At 42.3% G+C, this 21,590-nt stretch overlaps 1 protein-coding gene across 1 annotated transcript in view; it reads right to left on the bottom strand.

Annotated features, from left to right (window-relative positions):
• The window catches only part of RRAS2 (RAS related 2), a 42,953-nt gene extending 21,689 nt beyond the window's left edge, over positions 1-21,264 (bottom strand). Inside the window, exon 1 of the mRNA XM_033006971.2 lies at positions 21,019-21,264. Within this exon, the coding sequence (XP_032862862.2) occupies positions 21,019-21,123 (105 nt within the window). The 5' untranslated portion in view covers positions 21,124-21,264. The remainder of the gene's footprint in view (positions 1-21,018) is intronic.
• Between the last annotated feature and the right edge of the window lie 326 nt (positions 21,265-21,590).

Raw genomic sequence — 21,590 nt, 5'->3', positions numbered from 1 at the left:
ATGCCAGTAAGCACCTACACAATTCTTTGAAGGCAGCTATGCAATTTCTCAAGTTGAAACATGTTTGACTGTAAGATGTACTCCATATTGCAAACATATGAGTCCTAATTTTATTTCATTTTTGCTTCACAGTAAATATGTGCAAGAAATATAAACACCCCAAGTACTTAGTCTTCCTGATCTCGGCCACTTACAATTCAAGGAATGTTTAAAATGTTTGCTACATACTATCTTTTCATCTATAAAATTTTATCAGGTTCAGACAGTTTTCAACATAGCAGCTCACACAAGCTCTTCAGGATGAACTCGGGTTTTTATAACTCAAGAAGCCCGAGATATATTTTAAAAAGTACATATCTGATTTTAGGGCATGTGCGTAACCAGATAATGGGGAACATAGCTGTAAGTGAAAAGAAAGTGAGGTTACTCAAAAAAAAAAAAATCCTCTGATGGGGCAGAAGTTACTGGAATACCTTTTCCTATACACACAAAATCTTTAGACTCAAGATATATGGTGTAATGTAATATGGTGTAATTCTACCACAGTTCTCTGCTGCCTGCAGCACAATCAGGAGACCAGACAGTTCAAATTGACAGCTAAAAATGAAAAAAATCCCCTGTCCAAATACTAGCCAACTACAAACCACCTTTAGTGTCCAGACACTTCAGGAAAGCTCACAACCTATCACTAAGATACTTTTCCCCCCAACTCAAACATACATAAAAATAAATATTTTTAATATTTAATATATATAGTGCTAAACAGGGACTAAACCAAAAGAGTGAAAGCTTCCAGAAGTTATATCACTTGTTCTGTTAGAAAAGAAAGAGACATAGAACCATTAGCACATATGCAATTAAAAGTTAATATGGTTCTTTCAGAGTGAGATCATTGTAGTCATAGATAGCAATATACTAGTTCCTGCTGTATAATTTTTTCTATTACCACGGTGAATCCCATGGAATTTTTGAACACCAGCCTGGACAACATCCAACATGAAAACATTCAGCTTCATTAGCAAAGTCTGGAGTACTTTATTTTTCAAAGATTTATTGACAGATCATTAGAAGGCAATTATTTAGGAAAAAGCTATAAAATAGCACTTATATCCAATAAGAACTATTGTGTCAGAAGATAAGCACAGTTCTAATAGCTTTATTTGCCCAAATTATGTATTTATTCAACTCCAACCTTTTGGCCTAAGACTAGACTGTCTAGACTCATTTTGCAGGCTACAGACAATTACTATAATCTTTAAGTTTTGAAAGTGCCATAACCAGAAGTGTCAAGAATGCTGAAATGGCACCTGTGTTATTTAGCCATCTATTTTCATTAGCAGGGCTAATTATTACTAGCCTTCCCCCCAAATCCTCACCCAACTAAGTAGAATATACAAAGCAGTTATCTTTGACACATGAAAATTTTAAATGATAACAAAAGAATTGGTTGCCTACCTATGAAATAATGGACTTCTTGAAAGTGTGCTAATCATTCAGGAGTGCCAACATCTGAAGCTGCATGATGCACATATTATAATGGCAAGATATGCAGCAAAATCAATTAAAAAGAAAACATACTAGGTAATTTCCTCTTAGAAAAGGGTATCTGAACAGCTTGCAGCTGGCAAGCTATCAATAAAAAGTTCACAGTAAAAAACCTACAATAAAAAACCTACAGGCTAAATGCACACTTTTAACAAGGCAGTTTCTTAAGTTTCCCTTGCACAACAACAGACAGGGCACAAAAGCCATTCCAAACCTGGCTGGCTGTGCGAGCCCTGCGCCACAGTCCCCTCAGCTCTGCAGCCACGAGTACCCGCCCTGCCCCAGCACCAAGTATTTTTGCCCATTCGTATCAGCCATCACACTGTATTCCAGGATGAAAATGTGTTTTCCAACTCCCAAAACCATCTCTCAGAAGTTTGTGGCTAAGCAGTATAACCTCAGATAGAGGAAGAATTTGTACTGGTCAACAAGTATTTTTAGCACGTGATCTGTACTGTTCAGATTTGGCAGCTCCGGGCAGGGCCAGCACGTGGGCTCCCACAGGGACCAGGAAGGAGACAGCACCTTCGTGCCAGTCACTCCCGAGTCCAGCCACAAGCTCCATAACCTTAATGTCCTCTCTGCAAAGAGAAGGTTTTCAAGAGACTAATATTTCAGCATCAGATTTTTAACCCAGACACATCAAGAAGTACTCATAACCTTAGTCTGGAATTTAGAGCCAAACAACAAAAACCTTAAGAGCATTTTTTGCCTTGTCTCTAGCCTAAGGTGTCAGATTAATCCACCTAATTGTGAGAGTGAAAAGGAGGGAAGCAGATCTCTTCCAAGGTAGAGCAGGCTGTGTAAGCCTTTTCACGCTGGGGACAGCGTGTTCAGATCTTCCTGGCACACAAGCAGTCCCTTTGTTTTGTTCAACTGCTTGGGCACAGCAATCGACAGATCCAATTCTGACAGAGGGAAAGAAAAAAAAGAGACCAGACTTGGTCATTGTCAACCAAACTTAGCAAAGCAATATGATAAGTTACTTCTCCCCTGAAGCAACAGAGAGAAATCCTATTCCATCTCAGCAGAGAGATACCTGACAAGGATTCAGTGATGCAAGCTGACCTGAAATCACGATGAGGCATGATACCTGTCAAAAAGCACAAATATTTTAAAACGGAGGCTGGTCTCATACATGCAGACACTACTGTTTCATAAGTAGCGGTTCAAATACTCCAGGTTTCTGTAAGAACAAGAGATTAGAAGTCCAATATATGGAGTTGAAGGAACCTACAGCATCAACTTGTGTAACTGCAATGAAGCTTCAGCTGGACAAACCACTTTTAAAAAAGTAATACTGAGCATTTTCCATCGCAAATACCAGCAGATTGCAATACTTTTATTTTCAGCCTAATCAGTGCTTGCAGAAAAGTTAAATCTTAATGCACCTGGACAGTTTCTTTATAGTCTCTCTTACTAGCACCAGCAGCAGATTTCAAGATCAAAGGTTATCACTCCTTTCCTATTCTTTCACATATGACAACAGTATAATTCAGACTGTTTTTCTCATCAAGTGGCAAGTTGCAGTACAGTACACAAAAACGGTATACAATAGAAAATGTAGCATTTAATTTCTGACCTTTCAGAAGCAAAGCCTTGTGTATTAGAACTTTTACATTAGAGACAGCTAGCTGAAGTGCCTAGAAGAAATTAAAAAGGTAGTAGAGAAAATTTTATTCTCAACAACAAAACCCCAGACCACCAGACTCATGGTTGGGAAGGCTTAGAAGTTACTGTTCCATGTTTTGTGTCAGTGTCCCAAGTCAGCCCAAACATGCTGCAGTAGCTCCAGCCCCTATGTTTTATTTCTCTTTGAGGTCTGTGGCCATGTCTGTGCTATACACTTACATCAACACCTCAGTGGCACAAAACTGCTCAGAATCAGTGAACTCACTTTTAAACCAGTGAATATGCAGACTAACACCTGAAGTTTAGGGAAAACTTAACATTCTCTGTGTGCCTCACCCCCAAGCCACACTTGCTTATGCTTAGCTCAAGAATACCAAACCGGGCAGTACCTATTTTACCCAAATTATTTTTACAGTGTGCACAAAGTCACACCAACATCAGAATCACACAAGCAGCGAGGGGGAGATGCTTTCCGGGCAGAGGGCACACAGAGGGGCCCCCCTCTGCCCCCCCGAGCACGTGGCTGCACGCAGGAACGCCCCAGCAGCAGCCACAGAGCGGAATCACTCACAGCAGGAACCTTTACCAGGTAGGTTGACAGAAGCAAGTTCTCAAGCAGCGTTACTCTCCCAATTAAGGAAGGCTTTAAAAGCACAATGTGACCAATATTGTCGCAACTTACATATGGGGAAATGTGTACAGACTCCAATTCCAGGAACCAGAAACTATCAAGTGGTTTTACAGTTGCTAATCCTGACATGTGAGCCGGATTTCATAGCGCAGAACTGGTTACAAGCACTGTCTTGCTAAAATTACCTTCGTAGCTGATCTACAGGGAAAAGGAAGAGATCCTACAGCCCCAGTAAGCGCAATTCAAGTGCTCTTAAGCAGTGCCAGAATATTCAGCCTCAGGAACTTTAGATTTTAAAGTCAAAAGAGTGTCAAATGGAAACACGCTTATGTCCTCAAATTTTATTAAAAATGCTTCTGCCTTCAGTATTTAGTCTACATATTTAAGCAAGCATCAATTTCCATCTAAAAAAAGCGTATTTACCAGCAAAACATTTGCTTATACTAAAACCAACCACAGTGTTTCTTCCTCTTCATCTCTGCACCTGCAGGTGTAGTACCACTCTTAGTCAGCACCACCCCAAACCACAGGGCAGGGAAACATGTAGGAAACAGCAGGAGCTTACTTTTTCCTTGGAATTATCACAGACACCACATAGAATAGAGGGGAAAAAAAAAGGGATCACCAACACTACACAACATCTATGGCATTAACAGTGTTAGATGAGAATTTCACACTACCTTTGAGCTAGAGTTCCTAAGCAGTTTGGGGTTAATTCTGCCTTTTACACTTTTAGAGAATTTATTATCTTAATATCAAGGACTGTTTTACCTCAATAAGAATATAATTACCCCCAAACCAAGTGATGTTATAACCAAGGCAAAGAAAATAAATGCATCTCTTATAAGGCACCATCCTCATTCAATTAACAAAACCCAGGCACACAGCATGCTAAAGATGAGCATTAGCAGACTTGTCCTTATGTTAAGATCTGCTTCACACTATAAGATGCCACAAACTACAGTTTTATGTGCAAATACCTACTTTCACATTACACAAAGCCACATCTATTACGAACCACATCAAGAAACTGCAAGCAAACATTCAGCTGAGGTGCTACATAATCAAACACCACATGCAGTCAACAAATGTTTTTACAATATGGCCATTTATGGTAGCAGTAAAGAAAGCAAATGAAAGATTGGGGCGGTTTTACACCAAGCAACACTGCTTCCCATGGTGGAGCTGATTCTAAGTAACAGATAAAAACATGATTTGCATTAAACACTACATCCACAGACAATCCCTTGTGGTATAGGGAATTCACAGTTTGAGCCAGAAACATTTGCTACAGTCGCACAGACCTTAGGATCACTGGAAAGCAAGGTCTGGTATTTTCTTCTCCAACATCCAGTTTAGCTGTATGTTACAGCAGGTTCCAGAATAGTCCTCTACCCACAGTTTGTGAGTGAGGTTTCTCAAAGGGGAAGGAGAGCATAAAGATCAAATAGAGAGTAAATGCTACAGGCAGTCTCATTCAGAAGCATACATAAACTGCTCAAAGGAAACAGTGCTTTATTTCCCTAGAAGATCTGGATGCTCAGGCAAAACCTGAGCTCTCCAGTGAAAAGCTTTTCTCATGAAACTACGGGTGTTGCACTTTGTTGTTTGAAGCACAAGTGCTCCACACATTATAACCTAACCACACATGCCGTGATAGCACAGCACTGGAGACATTCTCCACTTTCAGTTCAGTCATCTAAAGCTTGTAAACACAGCTCTGCTTGAGTAATTGGCTAGCAAATTAATACTGCAAAGAGGGCTTTAACATCAAAATGCTCTTCCTCCGGTATATTAAATGAGACTACAGAATCAAGATCACTGAGAAAACACAAACCGCCATCAGATCTAGAAACGCTCATCCTCCTTTTCACGTTCTTCCCTTGCTCCTCACCCAAAGGCTCATATTAAAAACCTCAGGGGGGCCATCTGCACTGCAGACACACAAACCCTTCCAAGAGATTATTTCTAGTATTGTCTTTGCTGGTGTCCCAAAGCGGAGTAGACTCCCCCCCACTCAAAAGGCTTTCCTGTCTGTTGATGGTATTTTATTCTTCCACACAATTTGCTTTAGGGAAATGCTCTATCCCAACTACAGAAGAGCAGAAGCACTACCAGTCTACATCCAACAGATCTCAGCTCAATTCAGTTAAGCAAAATAGTTTTCTTTTTGCAATACTGTAACTTTCTATGCTTATTTAAACACATTTGAGCCCAGTTTTCTGTTGGCATTTCTTAAGAGAAGCACAGCTAAATCTTTACAGCCACCCACATACATCCATGCAAACCTTCAAGGACAGCTCTTTACCAAATTTCACTTGAATAGATTCACTTATCCTCTCCCTCTCTTGCTACTTCAGTTTTGAATAAAGCACAATCTTGTATTTTAGCAGGCTTTCAAGTTTTAAGGGGAAATAAGGGATGCCCACCACTAAAAATTTAAAGCATTTGTTATTCTCCTACAACATACCCATGCTGAGCAGCGCATCATCTCATCCTCAAGACTGGCAGGCACTTGGATTTTTAGGCTCATTAAATGTGTGAACTTAAACACCAAGGGTTCAAAATTCAGATACTTCACTTTAGTAACAGCATATAGTCAAGATTTGCTCTGAGGTTTTCCAGCAAGGTGATTTCCCTTTTGTCCCGTGTGCTCTCATTCTTACAAAAAAATTTACATAAATTCTCAAATAAACTTGTTTTCTAAACTTATAAGCTCCTGTCAGCCTGCACAGAGCAGCCAGATCACATGATTTACTTCATTTGCATTAGAGGATACATGCTGACTTCTCTATATAATATTCCTTTACAGACATCAGTTGAGGAGAAAAGCATCACTTTCTGCAAAACACAGGTGTACATCAGATGAACATTGGTAAACATATTATCTAAATCATGTACAAGTATGATCAAAGTGAGGAAGAGCAAGGGCTGATGAAAAGTAACTTGATCATGCCAGTCGTATTTCTCCACTTCAGACAAGTTGGTTCCACTACCTGCTGCTATCTCTCTCTAATTTTATACTTACTAACTTGTAGTAAGTCCTCACTGAAGTAAGCTATTTTCTTCAGTACAGATTCTGTGAACAGCCACTGCCACAAAAGCAACTCAGTAATTTGTTCATTACTATGACATTTTGCCTTAAAAAAACAAAAAAGGTTGCTTACACCAGACAGCAAGCTCAGAAGAGGATACTAGTACGAATCCAACAGCCAGCTCAGGTAGTATTAAATTTCTACACAGGCTAGCAGTAACTTACAAGGAAGATCCTTTTTGTTTCTCATCTTAATGTGATAAATTAAACTTACACTACCAAATGCCATAATCAGCTACATTACACCTGTTTACAGTCTTTTAAATTGACAGGTCCTGTAAGATTTTCCAGGAGGGAAGCCGTTACTCCTGAAATATAACCTTGCTGCTTTTAGTTGCCTTTTGGAGCCCTCCAAAGCAATCCATCCATTCCCCACCTCATTTCTGGAGGCCTTAATCCAAGCAGAGGCTAATTCTACAGCACAGAAGGCACAGCACCACAGGAATTAGCTATCCCATGCAAAGTGCAAAAAGAAAGGTGGCAACCCAGGAGTTTCTGTAGCATGAAATAGAGCAACTATAAAATCCCCAAAGATGTTAGAAACAAAACAAATTCAAGTTCTTCTCTCTCCAAGCAAGTTCACATTGATAGAAACTGAGCAGTTAATAAATTACCTGAGCCTAATTCATAACGTACAGAAGTGAGGAACTCCTAGCAAACTAGCCAAATTCATTGCATGATGCAGCCCTCTAGTTCTGTAACAGGTTAGCAGCACTTGAAAAAGTGGCTTTATTTTATATCTAGTAGAGAAGACAGCTTAAAACACCTTGTACTGAAGGAAGTATCATACTCCATCACCTAAAAGCACTCATTTTCATTTAGAAAGTCATCTATACAGAAACTTCTAAATTCAAATGGTAAAGTGCAATATTTTTCCCTAGTCTGACAGGCATGCACAATAAAGTATGACTTTAAGTAAGTGGAGAACGTCATTATTTGATTGCTTTCTTGAGCAAAGAACTTAAGCAAATGTTTTGTTTAAAGGTATAAAAGGTAGCAGTACAATGAAAGCCATCTTAAAATGTATGAGCAGTGTGCAAAGACCTTCAATTTGTTTACTTTCAGAAGAAGGTTTTAGAATGCTTGGGGTTTGATCAGAGGGGTTTTTTGCTGTTTTTTTTAAAAAACCTACTGCTATTTCCGCTCCTGTATTCTACCGAGTAGTGATCTTGTGGTAAAGGCATTCAGTGAAGAGAAAACAGAGTGTGGAATGCACAGGCAGCCAGCCTTCTGCACTGAAACCACAGGAAAGCACATTAGTTTCTCTCATTTTTATAGATTAGAAACAGGTTCTTCAACTTCATCATACTTAGAATAATGGACTATTCAGTGTTATTCAGATTTCCAGTAATCATAGGTGAAGTCTCCAGACAGGCAGTACATCAGTATGACAAGCAGAAACCCTGCAGAACACCTTATCTTCTTGTTGGTTAACTCATACGTAGCCAAGTGTGAACATACCTCTGAACACAGCATTACCACCACGCAGCTCTGCCAGCTTTCAACATGCAGCAAAACTAATATTATTTACAAGGACAAGGTGGACGCTAACAGTTAAAGGCAAGTAGTTTCTCTTTTGAGCTCTCTTCCAACATTAGGAAGTATTTTAATTTAAATCGTAAATCTTCCAGACTCATTTCCTATGCATGTGTTAAAAGCAACTTTTCATAATGACCAAAACTCAGAACTGATTAGATGGGCTGTATGCATTACAAACTTGAATAGAACCAAGACAGCACTAACACACTGTTGGTTTGGGGTTCTTCTTTTTTAGAAAGAAAGGGTTGCAAAGTCCTCCTCAGATATGCTTGGCACTGACAGCCTACATGCTTCAGGTTTAGGAAATAATTGTCATATCCTGAAGGTAAGACAAAAGCAAACTTAGGCATATCTTCCTATGAATCGCTATGGTAGCCCACGGCAGGGAGAGCAGGCGGCCACTGGTCTGTGACAGCACACACTTAAAAGCACTAGTGTGGAAGCTGATCAAAAGTCAGTGCCCCAACTCAGAGGTGTTCAGTCAGCAATATCAGAACTAGCATACACATGGGGTTTTGCCCAGGAGAATCAAGTAGCCTGAGCCCCTCTCACTAACTGCACTTAATCTATTTTCTAGATTTAGGAAAGACCGGAGGTACCATTCAAGAAGCTACAGAAAGATGATAAATACTTAGCTAAATAGCATTAGGCAATCACAGTAGCATCTCATAGTAACTACCAGCACTGGGGAAAAGCTGAAATACTTTTATATTTCTGAGGATACTCAATTGGCATGGAAGGACTCATGTACAAAACAGCTCGCTAAAGTATATGCGCTGCAGGAATTTTTTAAGTTTTAACATAAAATATTCAGCTGTTAGAAAACTCAGTCTTAATTACCTAGTCTGAAGCAAGTAGCTGCAGCTTAAATTATTAATCTTCTGCAATCACCCTGAACAAATTCTTCCAGATCACCACCTTCGCCCATGCAGGGAGGCAGACAGCACCTTTTTCAGGAGATCATATGAAGAGATGCAGGGCATTTGTTTATTTTCTTCAGAATATTTGTAAATTGAAGAAATGCATAGAATACAGAATTTGAAGGTGCAATTTTAGCTCTTAAACTAAAAAATCCCAAACTCCTAAACCTTGAGCAAAATCCCTAACTCAGTGGGATTTTAAAACCCCAGAACCACTAAACAGACATCCAGTCAGCACAGATCAGGTTATTTTCAAATTTTGCTCAAAGTGAACAATTCTATTATCAGTTTCCTTTTTTGGGAGAAGACCTCTGGTGTGTCAGTTGAAATATTCAAGTCCTCCCACCAAACAAGTCAAAGCAGCTAAGGAGGAGGGGAAGCCACTATTAAAAATGTGTGGAATGTAACCTACTTGGAAGAAGGCAGATAATATTGGGACAAGGAAGTCAACTACTTCAGATCTGAGGCTCTTTTCCCATGCAGTTCCACCAACATAGATACTGAATAATTTAAAATTTACAAATATTAGTGAATTTCATCAACCTTTGTAAAATATACATGACTAAAAAAAATTATCAGATCCTTTAGTTAGCTGATGCACACTATATCCATTCTAATAAGTGCAAAAACTTCTAGATAGCAGAAAGTAGTGTCTTCAACTCCTTCAAAAGCTAAGCTTTGAAGTGTCCTTTTTTAAAATTCAAAGAAGTTAAGATGCATGCGTCAATATATTTGAGTGCACCTGTCCAGCAAGATAGAAACAAAGCAGGAACTTTGTAGGTCACAAAACATTTTCCATAGTTAGTAGATTTAGGCCACAGATACAGGAATTCAGAAATTTTTCAGGTTTTAAACATTCTTGTTAAAAGTAAAGCACTCAAAGTCTCCTCACACAAAGTAATGCTCTCGGAATAATACCCGAGGGGATCAAGGAGCTGACACGCTGACAGGCAGTAAACTAACTTTCCGCCTTAGTGGCCTCAGATGCTCAGGCACCTACAGTAGCTAGACTAGTCAGAAGACTACAATAGCTTGAAGCCTCAGAGCTACCTTGACATTTCCAGGTGAACCTGAAAGAAAATCAGACCTCTTGCTCCATTAGCTGATCTGACACAGTCTAAAGTCTGAGAGACTTCAGCTGAACACCCACCCTCTTCTCAGGTAACAGGACTCACTCATCAATACCATACACAGGAGGCATTTCGCTACTCTTCTTGCATTTGCTCTACCTGGTAAGAGCCACCACTCTTAAGTCGCATTCTCCATCTTGAGCAGAGCTGGCACAGGTTAACTTCCCCGCATTGCACAATGTTGCATGCAGTTGTACACACATCTTCAGTGGTTAACCCACGGCAGAAGTTGCTGCCTGTCCCATCCCTCCCCACCTCACTCCGCCTGCACCCAGGTCTCTGCATAACTGTGCTGGTCCACCTCAGCTGCAGAGAATTTCACCAGGGTTTTTTTGACCCTTTTTACAGCATCACCCCCCATGGCTGAAGCCACATAACAGAGCAAGTTATGAGCCATGTGACTGCTAGAAACAGAAGCATCTTAAATTATCTTTACTGTTGAAGACCTGTTTTCATGTAACATTTAATGTTAAAATCATGCTCAAGAAGTTACAGGGAGCAGCTCAATTCCCTTCTGATAATTTCTTGATGATTCTGGAATGCCTCCAGATGATTAATCCTTCCATAATCCAGATATGGTATACAGCTTAAACATTTAGTTACTGCAGCACTCAAGATGAGAGCTTGAAGGTTTTTTACTTCAACAGTTAGTAATATCACTTGTACAACAAAATAATATTGGACTGAAAGCTAGAGAAGTAGTTGAACCATGTACAAGATTGTACTGCACTTCAGTATACCCTTTCCCTTAGTTTATGGGAAGAGACTTCTGGACTTGAAAGCGCTTGAAGTACAAGCATCTGAACCAAAGCTAAGCAGTCAAGAGCACTGTTGGTTGGTGGCAACTTGTTAAGAGCCAGCATTAAAAGTAGCAAGGTAGGATATTCAAAGTGGTCTGTCCACTGGATGCCATGGGCAGAACACTCCATTTCTAGAAACAAAAAAAGACCATCCCACCACTCACACACCACCTGCCCCTAGCGAGACAGAAGTAAGATTTATCTCCACAGTTTAAAACTTCTCATTTAAATACTCTCTGACAGTAAGGCAAAATACATTTGGCTTAACTTGTACCTTGCTTATGTGCTAAGGAGGATTTTGGCCTCGGGTTTACTTTCAAACTTGAGGGTCTGGCAATTGTTTATTACAGCATACAACCTGTGGACAAGGTTTCCCAAATTCACTGAAGCACTGCGGGAGTGCTGCTGCACACAGGAGGACACTGTCTCCACCCATCATGCTCTAAGACTCCACGCAGGATCTCACGGTGAGAACTCCCAGCAGGGCAACAACCTGGTTCACAGGCTAAGGGAAAGTCAAAGTATGGGAAACCAAAGTGACACAGCACGTGTATTTGTGTCTTGGAAACCTCAGTCAAGACACATGGTCAAGATTCAGGTAACACTGTCTGGGGTCTGGGTGGAGGCAGGAGAAGATGTGAAGGCAAGGATAGTCTGTTTCTGAAGGACTTTGAATACAAACTGCTAGAACAAAAAAATCCTAAGCAGCAACTGAAATTGCAAGACAAAGTTAAGATACACTCGTAATTGCATTCTTAGTAATGTTGCATCACGCAAAGCCAAAATCCTCTTAAATATGTAACTGTTACTTTATCACATTTCGCTAATGAAGATTTCTTAATGTGAGCTAGTAGAGGAAAACGTATGCATTTTTAACAGGAACTTTTTCTTTAATACAGATGGTAGCACATTTTACACATTATTATAAAGGACCTTCATAAAAGGAGAGATAAGCACAGAAATACTATTAGGAACATGCAATTTAGAAACCTCCTAACTCAAGCAGTACACATTACTGTAACCCACTTTCGTTACATAGCATAAGTCTAATAACAGAATAAATTTATCAGATCACTTCTCTATCCAAAGATGCCAGATTTTTCACACAGATTTATCACTGGCATCCTACCATTTCATGGTCTACTCACCACATAAGAAGCAAAATATTCAGATTTGCTTGCAGGTTTATAGATTTATATCTGCTTAAATGAGGAATGCTGGCTGAGCAAGTTAGTTGTGTCAGAAAAACTCTAGAAGATAACTGCAGGGATTGTAAACTTTCTCCTTTTCCTAGCAAATGTAACTAGTGACTCAACATATTATATCACTACAGTTACAGAATACTCAGAACAGGACTGGAAAAATAATTTGCTTGTAAGTTGTGTAGAAGCTCAAGTTTATTTTCTGGCTTAAAACACTTGAGGAAAGTGACACATGATAGTTACGAATATGTGTATGTAAGGTTCATCTGCTGAGAAATAATGCTTCTCATAGGTCTTCTGCATAAAGATCTTTACAGAGTACTTCAGTTATTAGCGTTACACTAACTTTTTTTGCTTGAACAGAGAATTTTCACGTGTCACTGCTAACACTTGGTTAATTATTAATGCACACTGGTCCAAGCAGTTAGTACTTTATGCTATCTTTAATAGTGCCCGTCTGTGTACATTCCTACTGTCTGAACTCACTCCTATCTAGATTCACCAGAAACTACAGTTTACTTTCTGGACACAGCTGAGAAGCTGATGCAGGTCTGGTTAAACGAGCATGGCTGCCAGATGAAGTTGTTTGCAGAGCTGCACAGTGAACCAGACAGGGTAACCGATCCCGGGTAAAAAACATTCCCTGGTTATTTTTAAACTCTGATCGCTTGTGGAGTTCCAGCGAACTACACAGAGCAAATAGCTATAGTGGCAAACTGCTGTGGCAGCTGTGGCAACATTTTGAGCATTTTTCCTTACTGGTAGTACTAGCTTATCAAATGAAATCTTCAATTACAGCAAAGCCCTGCTTCTTCAGGCTCGAAGAGTAAAAACATTTCCCTAGCCTCGTGCCTCCTCACCGGTTGTCCCTTCTAAAAAGCAAACAAACACTCGACTTGCCCTCCCTTGGGAGGCCATTCCGCCCGGCCAGCCGCGCCAGCAGGCCTCTCGCCCCCCACCGCCACTCCTGCACAGCCCTCAGGGCCGCGCGCGCAGGCCCCGCTCTCCACCACAGGCTTGGGGAGCTCCACACAAGCCTCTTCCAGAGGCACCTTCTCCTTTTCAGTCCTTTGCGAGCACGTTACAAAAATTCATTGCAGAACTTAATCACCCAACAAGATCTCCATCTGTGAGCAGCACTTACAGCACTTCCCCCCGTCGCTAGAGAAGCGCACCCACCGCACCCACCGCAGTCCTGCCTGGCCGCCCCCACCCAGCTCAGGCCTGGGGCTCTGCGCGTACTGAAGGACAGCTAAAGTGCAAGATCTCCTGCCTTTTCCCTTCCAGGGGCAGATAACAATCCCCGACCTCACTTTAACGACAGGCAGCCAGTTCGAACAGTGCTTGATTAGTCGAAAGATCAAGCACTTCAAACGTGAATACGTGACCTTCTTTAACTCAACCATGAACAGCCCGCGCACTGCAGTCCAGCCAGCCCTCCCAGAAGTAACCTAGTAAAAGCATGTCATTTTAAACTCATGGAAGTTCCCTCTAGAACTATTGCATATAAGGCAGTTTACACAATGGGATGTGACTAGCTTAAGTATATGCACGGTGTGTTGGAGGAGAGTAAGTAAGAAAAGGCAAAGCAATCAGATTAAGTAAACATCCTTTTTGTCTGCTATCTACTTGAAATAATTGAGTTATGAAGAGAGGAAAGTAGTATCTTCTTTTGTGTTACCTGTTCCCACACAGTGCCTTTCAGGCTATCCCAGACCCCAGATGCAACCACACTTCAGCTGTGAGATAGAACATAAAAATGTCAAAGAACAGAAGGTAAAAAAAAAGCCAACTTTGTAAGGCAAACCATTTGCCAGGTAAACACTACCTACCGGTATTATTTACCCATAAGCTTTTCAATCTGGATCCCATTCATTCTACCCCTCTCAGTAAAAGTTTGTCTTGGTCGATCAAAGTTACATCCAGAAATCTTTGGACATACTACATGCAACAGGGAAAAGTAAAAACAAACAAACAAACAGGAGCAATTACAGGTGTCATTTCAGTTTTAGTGCTGGTTTTACATACTACAAATGTGTTCTATTTCAAAAAGTAAGTGCTGCATTTACCTGGATGTTACATTTTCCTTTAACAGTGCTTATGGCCATAACTGAAGACAAGACTACCAAACCAGTGCAGTTAAGCCACCTGAATCATCAGAACCAATGAAAAAGTTATCCGCTTGTTTCATACTAGTCTAGACCTGAGGAATGACTAATTTAGGAAGGTCTGCAAAAAAACCCAGCTTTCTACCAGCTAGCCAGAAGACTGCTACATTTCACTTCATGAAGCTAGTATATCTTCAGGTACATCGAGGAGCTCAGTCACAACATTTTCAGTGCTGGGAATGCTTTTGGTAAATGCAGACAGGTTGCATAAAGTATACAAATACAAGCCATTCAGGTGCTTCAAAACCCTCTGAGTATAAGGGCTCTACTTATAAGAGTCACCCTCTACCACCACTACTGAATACTGGAATTCAGAGCTCTAGCCAAAACCAGAAGCAGGAGCCTCTCCCTCTAGCACGGGAAGGAGGAACAGGGCTATGGGCCAGCGGCTGCCTATTCATCCCCAAGAGCACAAAGGGCACACCGGCCAGTAATCTGGGAAGCTGTGCCAGTACTCCTTGTGCAAGTGGCAGTAGAAGACAACCTGATAACCAAAAGGTAAGTCAATATTTACTTGCTGTACAAGCAACTGCTACTAGGGGTTAACACATGGAAAGGTGCTTTCTGGCTGGAATGTGGTTTAAATTATCCCAAACAAATTTCATTTTGGGAAACGATTATAAATTCCTCAAAACCGGGATGATCAGTATCTCAAAATTTAAGCACTACTCCAAATTTATGCCAGCTTTTGAACGCGGCTCAGTTCTACCCTGTTGCACACTAACACACAGTGTCCCTGCTGGCTAAATTAGGATGCGTTACACCATTGCTAGCTATACCAGAACACTAACACACAAACCAATGCTTTCCTCTTGCCTCCAAGATAAACCTGAAGTCATCTACTACATTTCCCAGGCTGTAGATCTACAACTAACTGGAGCAAGGCAAATCTTTTGTTGGTAGCAGTGCTCTAGGAAATGAGGAGCCAAGCAGTTCAAGTTTCACAAGAAGTGCAACAAGCAGCCCTTATTATTCCAGGTGGCTGCATCACAAGTGCTTTGTTTTGATTAGGATTTTTATTTCCCACCTTTAACCTCAACAGATGTCAACAATCAGTCGCTCACTCTCCTAAACTGTATTTTGTCACCTTGCATTATATTGTACTACTTACCGTAAGAAGGCCCCACGCTTTATCAAAATGTAAGCATACCAGTCCTAGCGTAGCCCTGCATGAATCTGCAGCCTGGAATTCATGGCATTTTATTCCTTTGATTTTCTTATAAGCTTACTTGAAGGACATTTTTCTGACAGTCAGCAATGGTTAGTCAAAATACCTAGAAACTACAGAGGGATTTGCACATCCCCCCAAGGCTAGCATACAAAAGTGGTACACTAAGACATTGGGGTCTGTCAAACATCCAGCACGCCAGCTCAAACACCAGCTGCGTTTTCAGTTGTTGCTTTTCAATCTGCTTTACTACTCTCTTTTAGTGCTTTACCATAAAATTCAGAACAAGGTATTTGCTTGCCCAGCAGTTATAGCAGAGATAAAAGAAACTTTGAGATAACCCACCTTTAGCCTTATTGCTAGTTAACGAGACCTGTCTTGTGAAAGTAGCAGCTTGAAAAAGGAAAGGAAAAAGGGGGGGGGGGGAAGTCTGAACAGCTGCTCACCACCCATCTGTAAATCATATATGCTTGCTTTCAGACAAGTGTCTGATATTAACATTAAAGTGTCAACAAATAAACATCCAACTCATTTTACTCATTAGTTAGTAGAACAGTAAGCTCAGCTCCAGTCAGAACTTGTTATTGACAGTTTAAGAGCAGTAGCAAAAATGTTTTATTTTTCAAATTTGGCAGTAAGAATTAAGCTTGTAAAAAACCCCAAACACTGAACCCCTACCCACATTTTGTACTACATCAAGTGTTTTAGCAGTTTCAAACCTGTTCATGCATTACCATAGTAAACATTAAGCTGATTGACAAACTAAGCTCAACTCAGTCACATTGACTTATATCCAGTCAATACTATCTGAAGTTTCTAGTGACATTTAACTAATATATTCATGTAAGTCACCAAAGTCTACCCAATATGCAAAAATACATGTCATTACCACAAAACAAAAGCTAAAGTTTTATGAAAAGGAAAACCAGCATGACAAATAATTTAACTCAGATAAAAAGTATCCACCATTTTGCAGAGCAGATTTAAAAGAATAAAACATTAGCAGCTTTCTTGCTGTATACTGCTAAAACTAGCTATACATTGTTCAGTTTAACAAAAAAAAAAAAAAAAGCATGAAGTAAATGGCAACTGCAGGATAAAAAAAAATGCAGAGGGTGATTAGGTATTTGTTAGGCTGTACTCTCTTTGAGCAAGGAAACATGAATATTAGAAAGGGCTGAGTTAGAAGGGAATGTGGGGTATTTTGTGACAGACCTCTGCATGACAGCTGGAGAAAAGCTATTGTGGCAACAGCTGTGTGCTCTGCACAGCTCATACTCCCAAATACCTCAGCCTACTAAGAGGCCAGTTAACCGGCTGCGATGCATTTTAAAAGTTTTCTGCCTCCTGGGATGTGAGCATGATGGATTATTTGTGTATGTTTTAAATAAGAGAAGGAATGCTTAGTTCCATCACTTAGTTTTACAAAAATACTGTGGTGTAACGTTGAACTATCATTCACTGCTGCTTTCCTCAAGTTTATAGCTCCAAGAGATCCCATCAACTCTCCCCTACAATTAAAACATCTTCACTTCCTGTCTTAACCGTGCACAGACTCAACAGCAGTAAGTTCATGTATATCATATCCTGATTTAAAGGAAATGATTAGATATTTCCAGGATGAAATCCTGGCCCACCAACAGCAATATCAAGCTGTGCTTTTCTCCCCAGAGGAATAATTTTGAGGAACACACCAGTCATCTAACCATTGAAAGCTTTGATCTGCTGATTTGTACTCTCAAGTTTCTCCAACTTGTGAGATGAACTTCTGCAAAGCAAAGCCAAGATCACAAGTGATTATACTCAAGTGACTATCTACATCTCATGTACTGTCCCCACTGCACTGTGCTAATTAACACAACGATGCTGAACCCCATACGTGAAAGAGCTGTCATTGTAGGACATGGGTTTGCTCACTCAGCCTCCTTACAAAAACATTGTTGTTTCAGCTCAGACTGAGGCACAACAACCTTCAGGAACCGATACTCTCGCATGTGGCACAGCAGTGCTTTACTTGCTGATCACTACCACTGTAAGAGCCCAACCTCGGCCATCACTACTCTTGTAAGAATGAATGCTCTCTGCTTCCACACCAACACCTAGGCAAGGCTGGAACGGATGCGCTGTGCACAAATCCCAGAAAGCTGGCAAAAGAAAGAAGATGAACTGGTTCTTCTTACATCCTTAGTTCCCCATGTTTTCATTTATTTCATCTGAAGGGAAGGAGGAGCTTTCCCATTTTCAAATATGAATCCCTCTTCGTCTTTCAAAGTTACGATGTTAATCACAGCACGTGCTTTCCCATGATATCCTATCACCATGATAATCTCGTTTACTGGAAAATAATCAGCAGTACTTCAGTAAAAGCAAGATTAACTGCACTTGAGGACTAAAATTTAAATAGAGGATTATAGGAAAGCAAGACCAAGTGTGAAAATATTTGCTAGTATCAATAAGAAGAAGCTTTCCTTTTTAAGCTTCAAAACTGAGTCAGCAACAGCCGTATTTTAAAAACAAGCAATAAAGAAGCAAAAGAGAATTTAAATCCTTCACTGACATCAAGATCTGTCATGTGGCAGGAGTTAGTAATGATCCATGTCTTAGTGAAGGCAACTACAAGTTTGTCACTTAATCCTAAAATATTCCAAAAATGAAGCACATGACTTGCTTGTAATCAATTTTAAACCAATTTGGAGCAGTTTCTATGCAGTCTTAAAAAACAAACAACATATTTGGCAATACACTTGCCACACAGAAACTACACAAGTGGTTGCACTGCATTGTACACACTTGATAACATCATAGCTTTAAGAGCTCAGGAAGATACTGTGGTATATAAATGCTACACCAAGCCTCACCTCTTATTGTCTGTCATGACACAGCAAGCATAGGAACAGTACAAAACTCTTCTCTAAGGTACCTGTGGTTCTGCTCAAGAGGTCTTTATTTCCCAGCTATTTCTCATTTTTTTCAGAAGGTTGAGTTTTCTGCTAAACATCACTTTGTGGTGGCAAGATTTTATCTCAAAGCAGGTGAGAGGGCAAGAAGATGTAGATAACTTGATATAAACTGACAAGTTGTTTTGAAAAGTTCACCCTCAACATGTGAGCTTAACACTACAGTGCTGTTCCCTCAACACTTTCAAAGTGAGCTATTTCTTTTTCTGCTATTAATTTGAAGAGATCATTATATGTAACAAAGCAGATGCAGGTTCCTCTTTTGCAGATATTTGCCGAAAGACAAGTGTCAGTTGCAGCACTTGAGTCAAAACTTTTATTTCTATAGGGATGTAGCTCAAGCTTTTCATTTAAAGAATGGATTTCTACCAGCACTCAAATACAGAAGTTACCCAGTACTCGGCAGAACCTTACTGCTATTAAAATAAACGGACATACCAAGGCATGGAATGTGAGCTTCGCTTTTTTTTTTTTTCTTTTCCTCCTTATGTCTTTAATAGAAATTACAGCGTTTTTCTGGTTTAGTTTAGTTAAAATTATCCAAAAGCCTTTAACATCACCAGGGACTCCAGAGACCCATTCAGCAATGTTTTCCAAGACAGCAGCATCTCACAACTGAAGCCACGTCCAGCGGCACACGTTACTGTCATGACCAGTCTAGGTGTCCCCAGGAAGGCGCATGCAATACCATCTAAAGTAGTAGTACCGCATTTGGATGAATGGCACTCTAAACCAGCTTCAGTCAACCACAGTATTTAATTATCTCCATACACAAGCAATGAGGAATTCAATCCACACACCAAGTGGACTGCAGTTATTCCAGCCCCATCACCTTCAAACAGACAGCGAGCCCTTACCAGGATCTGACAAGCTATCTACACATCCAGCGAACAAGGCACCTGTACAACACGTACTTCTGTTCCACCTCAAATGTTTCATTCAAACTAATTTCCAAAAAACTAATTCTCCTAAAGCGACAGTTATTTTAATGTCCTGTAAAATACTGGATCTTCTAAGCACTCAGTTATCCAATACTCAGATTTTGAAACTGCTGTTTTCTATATAGTTACTTAGGCCATGCTGCAGAGCTTAAATTCTCAACAGAATATTACAGCTAACAAACACATGGATGCATGCAATAGTGAAGAAAATCTGAAAAAAAAAAAAAAAAAAAAACAACAGAAAACAAAACCCACAACAATCTGTTTGCTATCAGATTACCTATTCTAACAAGATATTATTTGAGAATATCATTGGCCCAAGCGTTGAAAGACAGGTTTGCCTTGCTGTCAAACAGGCCATCTTAGGGGTAGGTAGAGTAATCTCACAGAGAGGCCATAATGAAGAAAACAAAAAGTCACACTGTCCAGATCTGCTGATCTGACATCGGCAATACCAGCAAGCAGAACGCAAGTAGTTGTCTCCTCCTTCCACCATAAACAGAGGTAGATTAATAACAGTCCCATGACAGCGGCAGAAACACTGAAAGCAACAGGGCAGACGATAAAAATAAAGGGGGTATGGCTGAATTAGCGGTCCAAACAGCAAAAAGGATTCTTCCTCGTGAGACTGATACGCACACTTCACACCACCTACTCTGCTACGCTTTTTACTGCAAATTAATAGAAAAAAAAAAAAAAAAGTCCCATTATCTAGAAGTTGAAGCATCAACAGCAAGAGCTCAGAGGGGCGGTGGCGGGTCGGAGCCAGCACGGCGTGTCCCCCCGCGACCCGCTCCGCTCTCCCGCCGGGGCTGCGAAACGGCTTCCTCGCCCCCGGCGGGGCCGGCACCGGAGGCGCAGCCACTTCGGAGCCGGGGCAGCCACTTCGGAGCCGGCCGCCGAGCGTGTCCCCGCGGCCGGTCACCGCCACCGCCGCTTCCCGGGCGGGGCGCGGGGCACCGGGAGCCGGCGGGTCCCAGCGCCCCGGCCGGCCCCACCCCGCCGGCGCCGGAGCCGCCGGCCGCCCCTTCGCTTCCCTTCCCTTCCCGCCCTCCAGAACCTTCCCGGGGGCTCGCACCGCCCCGACCGCCGCCCCGGGCCCCTCAAGGTCACGCCGCCGCCTCCCCGGCTTCCCGCTTCCCCGCCGGCAGCCCGCGGCGCTGCCGCCCGGGCCCCGGCCCCCCCCCGCGCTGCGCGCCGGGCAGCGCCCAGGCCCCGGCGCGGCGGCCGGGCGGAGCGGGGCGGAGCGGGGCGGCGCGGCTGCCCCCGCTCAGGCGCCTCGGCCCCTCACCTGGATGAACTGGATGGTGAGCGCCGACTTGCCCACGCCGCCGCCGCCCACCACCACCAGCCGGTACTTCTCCTGCCCCGGGCCGTCCCTGCAGCCCGCGGCCATGGGGGAGCCGAGCGGAGCCGATCGCGGCAGCGGCGCTGGGTCCGGCGCCTGCCTCCCTCCCTCTCTCTCCCTCTCTCCTCCTCCTCGGCCCGCCGGGGCTGACCCGCCGCCGGGGCTGACCCGCCGCAGGGCCCCTCTCCGCGCCGCGCTCCGCCGAGTGCGCGGCCGGCAGCGCAAGGAGCCCCGCCCGCCCCCGCAGCCCGGGCGCCGCGGCTACAAATGGCCGCCGGGGGGCGGGGCCCGCCTCATCGCTATGCTAATGACAGCGACTATATGCATGAGGGGGCGGGGCCTGCCTCGCCCCGGCGGGACCTCCGCGGGGAGCGAAGGCGGCGGCGGGCAGCCGAGTGCCCCGGCCCGCGGCCCCACTCCGCTTTGTCTGCGGCGTGACGGGCTGTGACAGCCCGCGGGTCACCCAGCCGGGGAGCTCCGCACGGGCGCCCGCCGCCGGGTGCTTCATCAGCGCT

Source organism: Tyto alba, unplaced genomic scaffold, assembly GCF_018691265.1.
Source record: "Tyto alba isolate M040663 unplaced genomic scaffold, T.alba_DEE_v4.0 Super-Scaffold_8, whole genome shotgun sequence".
Lineage (NCBI taxonomy): Eukaryota > Metazoa > Chordata > Aves > Strigiformes > Tytonidae > Tyto > Tyto alba.
The sequence above is the reverse complement of the archived record's forward strand: the minus strand, read 5'-3'. Positions and strand labels throughout refer to the sequence as shown.